The sequence below is a fragment of the Dreissena polymorpha genome, chromosome 1 (genome assembly GCF_020536995.1).
Source record: "Dreissena polymorpha isolate Duluth1 chromosome 1, UMN_Dpol_1.0, whole genome shotgun sequence".
In the NCBI taxonomy this organism is placed as follows: domain Eukaryota; kingdom Metazoa; phylum Mollusca; class Bivalvia; order Myida; family Dreissenidae; genus Dreissena; species Dreissena polymorpha.
The window spans coordinates 8,347,422-8,364,729 of NC_068355.1; the positions used below are offsets into that span (position 1 = coordinate 8,347,422).

The 17,308-nt window shown below is 35.5% G+C and overlaps 1 protein-coding gene across 4 annotated transcripts in view; it reads left to right on the plus strand.

Annotated features, from left to right (window-relative positions):
- Positions 1-17,308, plus strand: part of LOC127870249 (ras association domain-containing protein 9-like) — a 40,324-nt gene that overhangs the window by 17,502 nt on the left and 5,514 nt on the right. The window contains exon 1 of one of the 4 annotated variants that reach the window (XM_052412895.1): positions 6,791-7,073. The exons of 2 other annotated variants lie outside the window; for them this stretch is intronic. In XM_052412895.1, the coding sequence (XP_052268855.1) occupies positions 7,005-7,073 (69 nt within the window). In that variant the 5' untranslated portion in view covers positions 6,791-7,004. Of the gene's footprint in view, positions 1-6,790; positions 7,074-11,882; positions 12,125-17,308 lie in introns of those variants that run through there. One more of the 4 variants, XM_052412899.1, reaches the window with a different exon arrangement.

Sequence of the window (17,308 nt, forward strand, 5' to 3'; positions counted from 1 at the left end):
ACATCAGTGTTGGATTGTCGACAATTACGATTGTTATCTATTACAAAGACATCGGAAATGCAAGTTACAACTATTTCCGCTGGCTACAAATTAACGATGTGTGATAATTAACAAGTCAGACACGTATCCATACCATCTCGAAAACAGACATCAATAGTAATTATTTTGACAAATTCAAACACACGACGATAAAATATGTATACATCATAAAATATTCATAACGAGAAGACGAAAAGAAAAATAAGCGTCGGCTAATTAGTTGTCAGATTTGTTGCAAGCGATTTCCTCTTGGAAGGGATTTACTTATTGTTAAGTGTTTTAGTAAATGTAATTTGCATATCGCGTTAAGAACGCTATAGGAGGTAATACAATACTTCGCGAATGTATGTTGACATAGAATTCTAGTAGGTAGAAAATATATCGATAAACCATTAATGGGCCGTGCTCTGTGTAAAGGGGGTTTAATGCACTTGCGTAAAATGTCGCTCCAGAGATGCCAATGCAGTCCGCATAGGCTAATTAGGGACGACACTTTAATATTGAATCGGAAAGCAATTCCATAATTATGTATGAATAGCTCCCTTAGTATATGTATGAATAGCTCCCATAGTCTATGTATGAATAGCTCCCATTGTCTATGTATGAATAGCACCTACAGTCAATTTATGAACACATCTCCCTTTGGCATGCGCATTACTTGATTATAAGTTTAACTTTAGAGGAATAACCTGAGAAATGATTGTCAGACGAATGTTACTGATATTGTTCTACACCCGCTGCGTCCCTGTGTTGTTTAATTGGCATTGAGCAACACCACAAATAATACAGCCGCTTTAGTTACATGTGTCTGCATTTGGATGACTTAACAAATGTGAAAACGACAACATCGAGCGATCGAACCAGCAAAATGAAAAGCTAGATGATTATGCTATCGATAACAACTATAAAGAGCGTTACGTATCAAAGTCAACCTCAAACTCTGGCGTACGTGGTTTGAAGTTTTGCTATGTTTCTTTGATAGCGCGGTACCTTTCTGTTCATTGATTGTTCGATACAATGTAATTATTTTCCGGCTTCCTGTGCAACGACCTGTAATAAGCAGAGTAATTTGGCAGTCGATTTTGATTGATGTGACAATCTCACGGAAAGCTGGCATTGATTTTAAAGTGGCGTTTGTATATAAACCGTGTCTTGCGAAAATGGGTCTTACGTAGTCGCACAGTCTGGTCAGCAGCAGTCATGTCCGCTATAAGGTCAGGCATGGTTGTGTGGTCTCATTAACGGACAGCGTTTCGTCTGGCAAGACTGTGTTAATGCGCAGCGAGGCTGGTTTGGAGCTACGTTGGCCGCATATGGTATAAGACCCACTTAAGTGACCTGAGCATGACGCGGGTAATGAGAACTTTCTTGCTATATCTTAGTCAAGTACGTGCGTAAATGAAACTATGAAGATTAAAAATATTGAGATGTATTTGTACGATTCCACACTTTTTTGCCTAAATGACCATTCTGGTAGAATAGTTTGATTGAAGTTGTTTTTCCCAACAATATAATTATAATAATAATAATGATGATGATGATGATGATGATGATGATGATGATGATGATGATGATGTGTTGTTTTTTTCCAAATCATTGATACAGCTAATCAGTGTGCACAGGCTAATCTTATTTGACAAGCATTAAACACCAGAGAAGCAGTATAAAAGGGCCACAAACTCACAAAATGTCTAATGTTCAGTTGTACACTGGTGTGTAAACAGCAGAAAACAAAAAATGATTATTTTCAATATATTTAAGTTTGTATTTAATTTGGCATACATATACTTTAGTATACAAACAATATGTATTAGACTGTTTACAGCCCTGCATTATCATTTTTATAGAGATAACTCTCTCCTACTTCTTGTACTGTACTTATACTAAACAGAGTTTACGTATTCTTATCTGCTTAAAATGCTAATTCAGCCAGAAGAGAAAAGGAGCTTTGATATGGTATTGCAATACATCTCAAGAAGTAATTGTGAAATTAGAAAAGAAAAAAAATATCAGTCTGTTGACAGACTAAATATGTATGTGTAATTTTTGGTTGAAAGTTATACAGTTATTGACTTACAGAAAGGGTTTTTTGTTGTCTGCTTCAAATTCAAATTTCCCTGTAAATGCTAAGCACCGCCCACTTGAAAGGTTATGAACTTCTCTCAGCCAGTAGCTAGCGAATGACTTAAATCAAGTTTACATGTAAATACAGATTCAACAGTATACCAAATTCTGTCTGCTCAAACACGTGTTTCTATTTATAAACACTCTAATGTTATCAGCAAATCACTGGCAGATAAACCAAGCCTACTAGTTAATGTTGGTTAATATTTTACCACCGCAAAATCAAGCAAGTGAGATCCGGCTTTTAAGCCCCGTTTTCCCTGAAAGCAGCCAATATGTACATATTTCAATGATAAACACTAGACTGGCCAACGTTGTCTTATTACAAGTTGTTAAATACACTCTATGTACTGTATCAGTGAGAACAGGTAGATGCGGTGATTAAAGCAGACGCTTTTTAGCAGTATCGTCTGCTAAAGTTTACTGGAGTTATCCACACAGGCAGTCACGGGTTACGGTTCATGCCGTACCTAAATCCAATACTGATCCATGCTGATTTGCAAAATTGCGTCTGCATTATTTGTGAGCTTAGCTCACAAATAAAAATGATCATCCTTTCATATTGATCATGGATGGATATAACGCAATCATGAATATCAAAAGGCGACCGATCGAGCGTTCGTTTTACGATGCCGTTCAGCTGTCTTAGTTCGTTAACCCGGACAGGTAGTTAGTAAGATAAAAAGAAATCGTCATTAATAATATATTCAAACCCAACGTTTCACGCAATATTTTTGATCACGCAAATTATATAAAAAAAACTGTTTAAAAATGGTCATTTCATGTTCTTATCAATTATTCAATATCTAAAACAATTCCCGTGTGTTAAAGCGGTTCGATATAATGCTGGGAGATTGCAGTATTGTATACTAGTATGCGTTTGATAAAAGACTTTAATTTTTAAAGATCTTTGCTAAAATATGTAAGGATCACTGTGACAATTGTTTCAGTAGTACATAACAATACAATTTTGTTCTAACTTCAACCTGAACATGCGTGTTAAGCAATCCCACACATGGATGTAGATTGTGCCTAAAAGAATGGCTGTTAATAGGACAGCTTGCATGATATGTACTTTATTACATAACTCTGCACAGTCATTCGACCACGAGCACGCCCGAGGAGTAAGCTTGACTGACAAGTATCTGATTATGATCTGTACCCGACCCAATCACTTGGTAATCTGCCTAAGGTTCCTCATACGGTGCAATAGTCTCCTGTATTATCCTGTATAATCGGTTCTCCACTGCCTACAACCGTTCACGTAGCACAATCAAGGAACCGTAACATTATCCCTGTTAAAGATCTGCAAAGATCTGCTTTATCTAGTAAGGTCTGGTGTATTTTTACGTGTTTGTCTTTCAATCTGATCATCCCCCGTGTGTTGTGTTGTTCGCGTGTGCCTGATACTGTGCCGACAAAGTGTCGGTGTCCTGATTTTGTTTGAGTGTCCATGATATTACCCCAGAAAAACGCTTATGGTGGTCTTCAAATATATAGACCGTTGAAAATAATACCAATAACACTGGAGTCCGAGCATATTATAAGCTGTTGTAGCAAACACATACTGATACGTGCTGGTTGCAGTTGAACCGTGCACTTACTGATAAGTGCTGGTTGCACTAAAGCTTACACATACTGATTCAGGGTTGGTTGCAGTTAAAGCTTACACGTTCTGATAAGTGCTGGTTACAGTTAAAGCTTACACATACTGATACGTGCTGGTTGCAGTTAAATCTTACACATACTGACACGTGCTGGTTACAGTTAAAGCTTACACGTACTGATACGTGCTGGTTACAGTTAAAGCTTACACGTACTGAAACGCGCTGGTTGCAGATAAATCTTACACGTAAGGATACGCGCTGGTTGCACGTAAAGCTTACACATACTGATAAGTGATGGTTGCAGTTGAAGCTTACACTTACTGACACGTGCTGGATGCAGTTAACGCTTACACGTACTGATACGTTCTGGTTGCAGTTAAAGCTTACACTTACTCATACGACATACGTGCTGGTTGCAGTTAAAGCTTACACATACTGACACGTGCTGGTTGCAGTTGAAGCTTATACGTACTGACACGTGCTGGTTGCAGTTAAAGCTTAAACGTACTTTTACGTGCTGGTTGCAGTTAAAGCTAACACATACTGACACGTGCTGGTTGCAGTTGAAGCTTACACTTACTGAAACGTGCTGGTTGCAGTTAAAGCTTACACGTACTGATACTACGTGCTCGTTGCAATTAAAGCTTACACGTACTGATACGAGCTGATTGCAGTCAAAGCTTACACGTACTGATACGTGCTGGTTGCAGGCTGACACGTACTGATACGTTGTGGTTGCATATTTAGCTCACACATTCTCATACGTGCTGGTTGCAGTTAAAGCTTACACGTACGGATACGTGCTGGTTGCAGTTAAAGCTTACACATGCTGCTACGTGCTGGTTGCAGATAAAGCTTACACGTACTGACACGTGCTGGTTGCAGATAAAGCTTACACGTTCTGACACGTGCTGGTTGCAGATAAAGCTTACAATTACTGATACGTGATGGTTTCAGTTTAAGCTTACACATGTCTTTACGTTCTGGTTGCATGTTAAGCTTACACATACTGATACGTGCTGGTTGCAGTTTAAGCTTACACATACTGATACGTGCTGGTTTCAGTTTTAGCTTACACATTTCTTTACGTTATAGTTGCATGTTTTACACATACTGATACGTTCTGGTTGCAGTTTTAGCTTACACATACTGATACGTGCTGGTTGCAGTTTTAGCTTACACATTTCTTTACGTTCTGGTTGCAGTTTTAGCTTACACATACTGTTACGTTCTGGTTGCAGTTTTAGCTTACACACATACTAATACGTGCTGGTTGCAGTTTTAGCTTACACATTTCTTTACGTTCTGGTTGCAGTTTTAGCTTACACATACTGATACGTGCTGGTTGCAGTTTTAGCTTACACACATACTGATAGACTTATATTATCATCCTACAGGCGGAAATAATTAGGAACTTCAGTTGACGTTTGGCTATTTAAGAGGAAAGAGCTTTATTCAATTTTATAATATTCAGTATTCAGAATGTTTTTGTATGGGAAATGATCGATGAAAAAGACAAGGCACAATTGCAAACAATACAACTGTCATTTAACATGCTTCAATAATCAATGACCTAGAGAAGAAACATCGGGTTTAATAGCTTCCTGACACAGGTTAACGAAAACAGACAACAATAAATACAACTTGTAAATTGATATTGACGTCAAGAAAACAAATTAGTTATGTTATCTGGACAATGGAAGAGCGCGCCAGATAAGTATCGGGTCATCGCGCTGTCAGAGCTTGTTATCGGTGTGCGGGTTGACGTTTTCAACCTGGGCGGACGGTCTGTCAAACGGCGTGTGCCTTGATTGAACACGGCATGGCCGGGATGGTAATGGCACTTATTGGTGTCGCGCTCATGCTTAGCATTAACATTTGACAGTATGTAGTTCTTTTTTGCTTCGTGTACATATGTATTTTGATAGAGTTTGACTTAATTTTATTAAATTTAAAAACTAACGACAAATCAGAAATCCATTGATAGTAGCATATGTAATGTTGTGTACTTTTGTGAATGAAACACTATGATAAATATCAGGGATGCCCCAGCTTCTCTTAATGAAATTCATAAGCACAAACTGTTTTTTCTTCATATTATAACTGTTGGTATTTTATTTCCAATTCAAAAGTTCGTTTGTATACCAGACATTAGAAATTTCGAAAACAGCTTTCAAAATGTATGTTTACATGTATGTTTATTAATGTATGTTTTTAAAACCTTTGCGAGCAAATCCTAGCCGGCCATTGCATCGGTTACTCTATTTGACAATTAAAAATATTTTTTATTCGTTTATTTAAAATAGCTCACACACAACCATATAAATCTATTCACTTCAGTCTCTCCGCTCATGAGGATTTATGTTCATCAATGTAACTCTGATTTAATTCCGTAGAGACTCAAACCGGATGTTCACATTTAAAATAAATCCTTCCTTTACCATCCAACTCCAGGATTTAAACACTTCTTTTTAGCTATTATGCAATACATGTTTTTGCTGAAGATCGCGCCATGAAACCATAAATTGTCAGTCACAATGACCACCTTTAACTTCAATACCGCGATGCCCAGAGGCACTTACTATTCGACATGTTCCTAATTGTTATGAGTTTACGCCAAGCTTTTGAAGTAGACCATTAAAAATCGTTGAAATGTTTTATTGCTTTCGTTGTTAGTGTCGCACAGTTGTGGTCAGTGGTTGGACAGTTTCTAAGTGTCCCCATCCGCATTTGATTTGCCGCGCGCGGAATGTAGATAAATCATCGGGAAGCTAATCGGGCCTTGAAGAATAAATTGAACTTTCTATTATTGATGTGAGAACACCAGTGGGAGGTATCGAGAGGCGCATTGTTTGATTGAGAAACCGATGTTCAAAGTGATAGGGCTCACTGCTTGTTTTAACTTAATGGCTGTGCTGAAATTGTGAATGACTGGAATTTATTTCGTTTTTTTATATTATTTCATTTTTGATGCTTACTTGGACAATGGAAATGTTTAAATGAAGCCATTTATCTATTGACACTTTAAAGAAAAGTTCTTTAAACACTTTGAGATGAAGAGTCGTCGTATTGAGTTAACGTGCAGTGCAAAACAACATACTTATTAAGTGTTTTAGGAGGAATAGACGCGATTTTATTATCACTAGTTTTTACCAACTTAGAATACAGAGTGATATTTACAAGACTTTTCGTAACTTAAATAGAATAAAGAATATACTTCTTGACAGTCTTGGAATGTCGGCTGAAAAATTATCAAAACCTAATATGGCTTACAAGAAACTGCGACTGATGAGGAGTAAAATGGTGAGCCTTAACATTGTACTAGTAAACTGTTATCTTTTTCTCCATAGTGTTGTAATTATAAGGTCATGGCTGTCCTTGGAGTTGTGATGGAAAGACTGACCCATAGGATCATATCTTCGAGAGTCGGCTAGATTGTTGTTGCTTTATATATGTTTTCTTTGTTTATAATTATTTTAACTCTTGCCTTGTAAACAAGGTGAAGTAAAAAGGCATCTTTCAACAAATCTATTATTGTTTTAATAAGATTCCAATGAAAGCCCCGTAAAGTCTACCCTGCATGTCTTTTTACTTTGTCATTGTCGATGGTAACCGATCAAATATTATAAAAGCTGAATAGTAAAAATGTATTTAATATCTTAAACGACAATTTCACTCAGGTTTGCTCATCAGGACATAAAGATGCACTACGTAAGGACACTGAACCGACCGTTGATATCATATACGGGACACTGAACCGACCGTTGTTATCATATACGAGATGGTAATTAGTTTAGCTTATCAACTCTCATATCGCGAGGGTCGTCAGTATTAGGATTTCAAAATGGTATTAAATGTGTACATCGTAATATTTTAACAAAGAAAAACCAATCAGTATTATAAAAAGTGTCTATATTGCGATACAGCATTTAACAAACTCATAACAAGTAACATTTTGTATTGGACAGTTGCTTGGCTATTTAAAGGGGCCTTTTCACAGATTTTGGCATGTTTTAAAGTTTGTCATTTAATGCTTTATATTGATAAATGTAAACATTAAATCTTAAAAGCTTCAGTAAAAAATAAAAAATAAAATTTAAAAAAGGAAAAATAAAGTAGCCCGCATCAGGGCTCGAACCCGTGACCCCCGGAATCCTGAAGTAAAATCGCATAAGCCAACTGAGCTATTCTGTCAAGTATACATAGAATGCGTATTTTATACGTTATATAAGCAATCTTCGTAGTTGCACAAATTTAAACGACAGCAACAGAACTCTCCAAATTATTCAATCGTTTCACGTTGCAACGCTTTATAATTTTTAGGTTTTTAAATCATCAACAGATGCATATAATGGCTATATTAGACCATGGCAAATGTTCAGTAATACTGTTTCCTCACAAATATCACAACTAAACCGAAAATTTGCGAATCTGAAACATTTTTTTTCAATTTTGTCAATTTACCAAACCGTGAAAAGATCCCTTTAAAATGCGGGCGGTATTTTTTGGGCTGTCTCGTGATCACATTAGTGTCGTGTATTTTGACATATGTTGGTCAGCGGTAAACCATTTATGTAAATGACCAATCAATTATAGTTGCTTTACAAATCCCCACATTAGAAAAGGGCGGAAACGCACGCGACACGACGTATCTTATTTTTTAAATTTGTTTTGTCTAAACAAAATACATCGTTTACTTTGTTGCACAAAACACATAAAGTTTCTAAACATGTCGAAAATCTTAACGTTTTCAGGAGTACATACGTCAATTGAAAATTCACAAGTCAGAAATGATTTCAATCGCGTTTTCAAAGTTAATGCCGGTGCAGATATTTACACTTGATGGCGAGTTTCTTTCGATTACCGGTATAATTCAAGTACATGCATTTAGCATATCCTTTAAATCTAATTTCTCATGATTTATTGCCTAATTTACATATCCGCGTCTCGAGGCGAGACCGCGGTTATTGAGTTTCAGCATTTCCGTCTTTTTCATCTTTTAGAAGTGAACAATATTTCCGTCTGAAAATAATCGTTCTAATTGATAAGGTATCAAGGTGGAATTGAAATTACGATATACTTTAATTGCAAAAAAGCCGCTATTGTGCTAAAGTCATTCGCAATACTTGGTCAATCTGTTGATGAAAAGCTTTGCGCGATAAGGATATCGACATGCATTAGAATGTATTTATTTAAGGTGTTTTAAATCGACGGAAATGGTCTTCAGTTGTTCTTATTTGCATAAACGTAGTCCGATTTTTGTTGATAGCCCAGTTTGTGTTTTACCGCAAATATGGGTACGTACTTACTTGTTAAGCACGACTGTGTTACGACTTTAGTTTACAATATCTAGCGACTTGTTTAAAAAGTGGTGTAATTGAAGTTCATTTGTGAAATATGGCCCCATTGACTTTCTTTTCAAATAACAATATATAAACTATAGAGCACATGTAAAACAACCACAGAAACATGAATAATTATATTGCTCCGACTGGGGGTGGGCTGCAGAAATCTTATTATTTAAAAGCTTAAGCCTAGAATCAATGATGTAATAATTATATCCTTATCCAAGTGTTCATTTCAAATTACAACTGCCGGTTCTTCAACATGCATCTGAGCCTCGCCACATGTAACCGGGCTTAATCCAGGTCTGCAAAGTTGTGTCCTATGTTAGCATGTGCAGTCCGCACAGGCTATTCCGGGACGATTTTTTCCGTCTAGATTTGATTTTCGTTTTAAAGAGAATTTCTTTAAGCAAATATCTATTAACATGGACCGACTCTTTAAACTGTGCACGTAAAACACGGACCTGGTAAGTAGTTTTATTTCAAACCTATTTCCGAAATATTATACCAACGTAACCGACCAGAAAGATAATTGTGAAATTAACTGGAGTGCTGCAGATAACTCCGATATTACTTGATCATTGTCAGAACGGCAGAACAATTGGATGACTGACACTTTATGTGATCTCCGGAATTTCAATTAAGGAGATGAGTTGAGTGGATTAATAATAAATCGTGGGAATCGAAGCCCGTGATAACAATGGTACGGGTGATTAAGCCAGGTCAGTGGAAACGAACATGGCCGCCTATTGTTGTTGAACTTCGTAACGTTCATCAATTAATCGACTATCCAAACCAGATTATCCCCATAATCTATGCGCAGATTATTTCTTAATATCCAGTGGAATTTAATCAAGAAACTCTATCATACCCGGTCGGGCAAACCCGAACAGACGGTTTGGTGATTATCCGAAATTGGCTCATTCCGAATTATACTCTAAAACAAAGACCCAATGGCTTGCAATACAGGCACAGATAGCGATCTAAAGTACCCAGGGGTTTGTAAATAAGTTCAACTCAGATGAAAAACTCTGATATGGGTACAATGGCCTGAGTGGACTGCAAAAGACATAATTATTATTTAGAACTTATATTTGTAGTATCATTGTTTTGGAGTTGTAAGCTTATTGTCAAACGACAAATGGACCGAATAGCTTGGTGTTAAAACGTACGCTTATCTCTTCTAAAATTAACTAATTTAAAAGGGAACACTTCTGCTACACTATAGTGTATGTGTTGGAGTAGCTAAGTGTCTTATGGTATGTGAGTACAATTTTATGATCGTGTCATATTGTTTTGGTAAATGCTAATGTTCATGGTAATTTTATTTGTCAAACCACGCTATAATTTTCAGTCAAATACATTGTTATTTTGGAATAGTATAAGGCATCCGTAATAAATGGTATTGTATGAATATTATCCGTTGTGAACAAGAAATAATTGTTAATTTGACAATTGTTTACCAATGCATTCAATGCATTTATATTTGCATGCGTGTAATTGTGTTTAATTTCCTAAGAAGATTTTATTTTTTGAAACAAATATCGGCTGTGAAAAGGAAGTGATGTAAATCTATCTATTGTTTACTCAATTCACGAAAATTATTGTCATATGCATGTGTATAAATGTAAAGAATACTAGACAATTTGTATACTTTGACTTTTAGGGAACATCGTTCTGACTAAAAGTATCGTTTATTCAATCTGACCCATCTTTGGCAACGGACAGACGTACGTTTGTAAGTGTACACCTTGCAATATGGTATTATGACTAGCAAGCACCAATATTGTCTACGAACTTTTCTTGGTCTAAAGCCAATTGGGATCTGACCAGATTATCGTTTCTAATCAAACTGTTCTTTGTTTGTGTTCGCAATCAGCTTTAAAAGGATTATATTAAGGAGTAAAGATTAAAAAAGATATATTCATATAGTCAAAAAGATTAAATGATTAAAGATAGATAAAAAATTTAACACATAGATCAAGGTGACCTTCACACACGGTGCTTTGGATGGAGCAAATACGCATACACTCATAAGTTACCTCTAAAATCCTGCAAAATAATGTTCGAACAACTCTATTTAAATTTAATACATTGTATGCATTTCTGTGTGTGTTCTCTCAACAATACACGAGCTTGTTCAATTCTCTAATGACACGCTATACAACAGTCAGGTGCGTAATTATTAATTTAAGAAATGTTACGCGGATATCAATTCATTCGTTAAGCACACACCGTGGAGTGGTTAACTTTAGCGTATACAGCGATGGCTTTTGTCGGCATGTCACGAAGTAACTATGGAAATGGAACTGAATTACTAGATTTACTTTTGAGTCAACAAGCAATGGACTACATACCATTTCCTTCAGCGTGTTTCAAACAATTTTGCAGTGTGGGGCTCAACGCGTTAATGTAATTAAAACAAGGACGCGTCTTATGCAACAGATGGGCCATAACCGAGTCACTTGCGTGCGCAGGAATAATTGAACACCATACTGTACTGTAAAAATAATAAGACCGTGCATGTGCATGTGTTCAGTGTAATTGTAACAGCTCCAAGACATAGCGTCGGGCTACATTCAGCCACAGTAACTATGGCAAATGATAGGTGTGCTCAAATGTTAAACTGTTTTCTTTATATTTTTTTTTTGTATTTTAGCTTAAGTGATATAAAACAATCTGGCCGATGTACATGATCTTCATCGTATCAGATTGTGACCTACTTGGGAGTGTGATAGTTATCAGACCTAAACTAGCCGACTCACTAGCTGTGTCCTATGAACATGAAACTAGCCGACTCACTAGCTGTGTCCTATGAACATGCGTGTATGCATATAATCAGTGTTGACACAAAGTGAATATCGGTTCATACTTTTAGTCGCTATTTCCTGTGTTGAGAATTTTTACAATTGAATTGGATAGAATTCAAAACCTCTTTGAAGATGTAACATTATACTAGATTGTGAGAAAATGTATCGAAAATGTGGCCGTCCGAGGAAATATCCCTTCGTAAGTTTTATCTCAAATATTTTACTTTAATAATTATAGTCGCTATATTATTAACAAAAGTTATTGCATGTGTTTTGAAACGTTTATGATTGATAGCCTGGATAATACGATACACTAGTATATCATTCACTGAAATGCTTCTTAGAATTGGTAGTGCTTACTTAAGGAAAAATTGAGGACGTGTTGCGCTTTACATTTGTATTAAAACATTAATATACACATAGTCATTGAGTTCAGAATAGCCGGTATTAAATGAAAGACAAACTATGTACGGGAGAATTCTACATGTATTGTCTGGTGTAATGCAACACGACCATAACATAATATGTTATCAATTCCTGTGGTTAGTGTCAATACTGAACTACTTCATTATGTTATTCAATTAAAATATGATGTTACCCCAATGCATTCTCTACAGGACTTTAATATATTCCTCATTTGACAACGGAATACTCGTCGCTTTTACGACATATGATACATGGTCTGCATGTTGCATTCACGTGGATGACAGGCCATTTAATACATTGGTGTCATCACTCTTACAGTGCTGTGTTATGTATCAGGAACAATTAGGCAATGGGTTATTAACTTGGTATTGAAATATAATATTCTGCGTTGGTTATTTGCATTTTATAATCGACTTATGACATGTTTTTTGTTAAGATGGTCTATTGCGCAGTCATTTGTATCGTCCAACTCCCAATCGTGTAAAACTTGTCGATTTTAAGTTAATTTATTAGATGGGCATAACGATTAAAGATTTCCAGATGAAATGCCGCTTATTAGTTAGGTTAATGCATGTCCGTATCTGGACCCTGCATTAACTCAAGAAGTAATATATATGCACGTTTTGTTCAACTTTTTTTTAACCACAAAAATTGTGGTTACTATGGTGACAAATAATTTTATAAATAAAATATGCTTCCTACTATGACTTAAAAGTACTTTAGCTAGTTTATAAGAAATTATGGACATATAACACGTCATAGAACTAGTCGGTGCAATCTGGCCTCTACTTTCCCAGTTATGATTATGTAAAAGTCGATACCTTTTTATTCGTTTTTGCTCAAATGTTTCCATTTAACACGAAACAACGATTGCTGCCAGTTAAATATATTGTCGGTTTTATTACTATATTACTATTATTTCCCCTAAACGAACACTTTCTATAAAATGTAAAATGAATTATATTTAGAAAGCTAGACAATTAAAATGGGATATAGGTAAAAAAAACACATATTACGTTGACATTGTTAAAGCCTTATTTTAAAATATAGGGTATTGCGGAACGAATATAACTTGGTTGGTTAAGCCATGAAATTTTGTTTGTATAAGATTGCAAAAGCCCTCTATTCGTGCTATAGGATAATGTGACGAATAAAAAACTGCTTTCAATTGAAAGTCAATATTTGTTAAGACTTGTACTATTGTTGTGGTACGGAGTACAACTGTATAATGTAGCATTAATAACGCGACTTTTCAACTGAAATTACATGTTCCAACTGTTTGCAAACAGTGTTTGCCTTTCCTTCAAACGCACATTATTATACAGGTAGTAACATTCTGTTCGAGCTCGCGAAAACAAAAAATCCAGTTTTCTGAAAGTCATGTGCATGTAATTTCTTGCATATTGAAGTGATATCGATAATGACACATGCCGAGGTGTTGTACTAGGAACACTCAGAACAGTATTCAACATGAAACGTCTGTGAAGTCACAAGTACACAAGTACAAAACAGAACTACAGTCTTTAATTGTAATGCTTATTTTATAACGATGCATGTGAAAGCAGAGGTACCAATACCTGTTTTTTTTATCTCTTACTGTTTTCGTGTATTGTAAATGAGTTGCTTCGTAAATTTGTTTCACAGAAATTTCGAAATGGCTGCGAGTAGACTCATAAGATTTACTGGTATCCAGTCGTTCTGTTTTCAAGATTTGGGTGGAAAAACTTTATGGACAAACTAAATTGTTCGCGTGTGTTTTAATTGATACGGTAAGTGTGTGATACAAATATCAGACTTTTGCTGAAATGTGGCCAACCATGTGTCTTTATGTGAGTCTGTGGACATAGGAAAATTCAGTTAATCAGGGTTCATTTTGCTGAAACATCTTCATTCAAAATTTCCTCCGTAGTATACATTGTCTAAAATTGTATTTTGTTTTATCTGGACGTGATTTTTTTCGAAGTGTTTGTGAATTAAGAATGTACTGACTTGCAATTGGATGATACATTTAGGGATTTTCAATTTAATTACGAATTTATGAATTTGCAATAGAATTATGAATTTATTATCTTGTAGTTAACGACTTAATAATTCACGACTTAGTTGGTTCAACCATGTAAGTTGCTTACAATGATCCGCACTTATTTGGTTCAATGATATCTTAAGATGTTTGTAAAATATATGCCCAGTATTAGAGAACGTGCATGAATGTTCACTTGCATTTATGCTTAAAACGTTCATGCATCGTGCAAAGAGTATTTACTTGTTGTATCGATAAGTAAATATGAAATAACGTCTTTCATGGAAAATGAGATTAGAAGTTCTCCCCAATCCAGCGCATTCAATATCAGAGTTTCATAAGATTTATTATAGTCCAGTCAATGCTATATAGGTTTATTAAAGATTTATGTCCAGTGCAGTCAATACTACGTTTACAGTATTTTCATTAATTAATTAAAGCAAGGGTTATATTTATCGCATTCCTTTTGTTCGAAATCTGGGCTGATTTACATTTTGCCGGTAATAAACTTCAGTCTTTTGATAAAATAATCAGGTAGAATTGAAAGTTTTTTTTAATGAATACAACTTAAATTCAACAACATATGTATGAATGCCAGACACGGCAAATACGTCAAGGATCCTAAGATTCGTGTAAGTATAAACACGCAGTGGAATTACTTCGTTAATTATATAATTTCAAATGGACAATTAAGTTAAATACGTAGTCAAATTAGAAAATTATATGTTTAAAAAGACAATCTAATAACAATTCTCCGAACATAATAATTATAAAAATAACCCATTTTAGAAACACAGAATAAAGTTAACTACATTCAAATTTGAATCATTTACACCTTCTATCCATACCTTTTGATCAATTCGAACTCTACCAGAACGGGGTGGGGGGGGGGGGGGGGCGGCGAGGAATTCGGTGATATTGTAGAAAATGAATGGAGTCAATGTTATTGGGAAAAAGACAACACACACAGGTCATTAACTTGTTAATGTATGCACGCGTTTAAAACTGCAATGCAAATTACTATTATAAGCCTGTTTACGGATATAAACCCGTGTTCAGTATAGACAGCATAGGCGTGGGATTCCCTTGAGCATTGTTCTGTGCTAACAATTTTAGGTCAAACTGAGCTAATACTCTTAACACGATAGCTCAGAAGATTATGTTAACGCGGAGTGTTTTACTTAATTTATTTTTTATCTAAAATTTTAGGAAATTAGGTCAGTAGAGATGACGTATAGTAAAACACTCTTTTGCAGCAAAATTGGACGCGCTTTACTATACATAGGTGTGATCAATATGTAAATGCTAATCTTAACTTCATCGAGAAATCAGCTGCAATTTGCTATTATAAAACTAGATGAAATGAAGACGAGCGTTGTTAACCGCTTCGTCATTGCGCGGGCATCCACCTGTCAAATAATTCAAATTCTTGTCAAATGTACACCCATCTATAGCCTAATAATCGAATGGACACAGGGCGCGTTTGAAGTGTTTGAAGTCCAAAACAGGTACACATTACTTAAGAGCTTTATTATTTTCTCCGTGGTCAAATGTTAATTAGTCTTTTTATCTCTAATTGTGGCAGCCCCGTGAGCCAGTGATTAAAAAGGACCACGCATTTGAGTCTGAATCATGTTTTTTTTTCAATAGATTATTGCAATAGTCATTTAATTGTCCGCGGCTGTTGTATGTATACACGAACATAGAAAAACCTTTTCGGTATGAACACTAATTGACACAAACAACGTCAGCAGTCAAGGGAAACATACTTTTAAGTATGTGTTGTTCGCCTTTGCCAACTTGGAATATTCATACCAAAGCCTCTTTCGATAATTAATTCCTTTTTCTAAAAATTTAAATACTCACATTCCCCGTAACCATGGAATGGCAATAACCTCAACGAGGATTTGCGCGTATCAAGCTTGTCATTTGTGATTTACCTCGCCGCAGGTCCCGTCATTCAACACCCTTGGCGAGGGCTTATCAGTCATTGCGCGAGGATTAGCGTGTGTCTTATATTAGAATTTCTGATTTACGGGCTCAAAAGTTATGAAGTCGGATTTGGAAGACAGAGATAATCTGCTTCTTAAAGAGACTAAAACTCTTACTTCGGAACGCTTCGAGTAATAACGTATCGCATTGTAAAATGGATGGCATAAGTTTGGTTTATATCGTAAGTTGTCATTTCAAGCTTTTAACCATTGTCCTTGCTTACCATGGTCTTAAAATATGCATTGCAATAGTTTTATTTTAAATATGTCAGAGATTAATGTAATAAACGTGTTTTTTTTGCAAAATTTTAACAAACAAAACATATATAGCAATTTAAGAACTTCCAATTAATATTTGTTAATTTAATATAAGATTAAAAAAAATATATAAACACAACTATCTAATTATATTTCAACCAAAACTGCGATTGAAGATCGACGAACATATTCGCACATTATCATAGTATGTCAATGCTGACATGTTACGCATTGTCATTACCTGTTGAAATGAGTCTGACAATGAAGAAATAAATCATATTTCACAAAGTCAAACTCTAATGGACTTTTTAGCTGATTTTATTAAATACAATGAAAGTTTCCAAACAATCATTGCGGAGTTGCTCGAGTCGGGGTCAAATTACATTTGAACAGTAGCGATGGTATGAATAAGCAATTATCTGTAGAAATAGCGAGTGGTCAGATGTTTACATTTTGTATTTTCTGTGTGGCCGAGTTTTATAAAGACGACCTTTCAATAGCTTTAATGGGCTGTTTTACTCTTATACAAATACTCGAGCCGGTGTTTGACGAAGTCGTAATTTATCAAACATCTGTTGCTTTGAGCTTGAAATCTATGATAATGCTAATATTGAAAATATTTTAATTGGATCGATCTTAGCCAGAGGAAGGGAAAGTACTGTTTGGACTCGAGACCGATAGCGTTAAA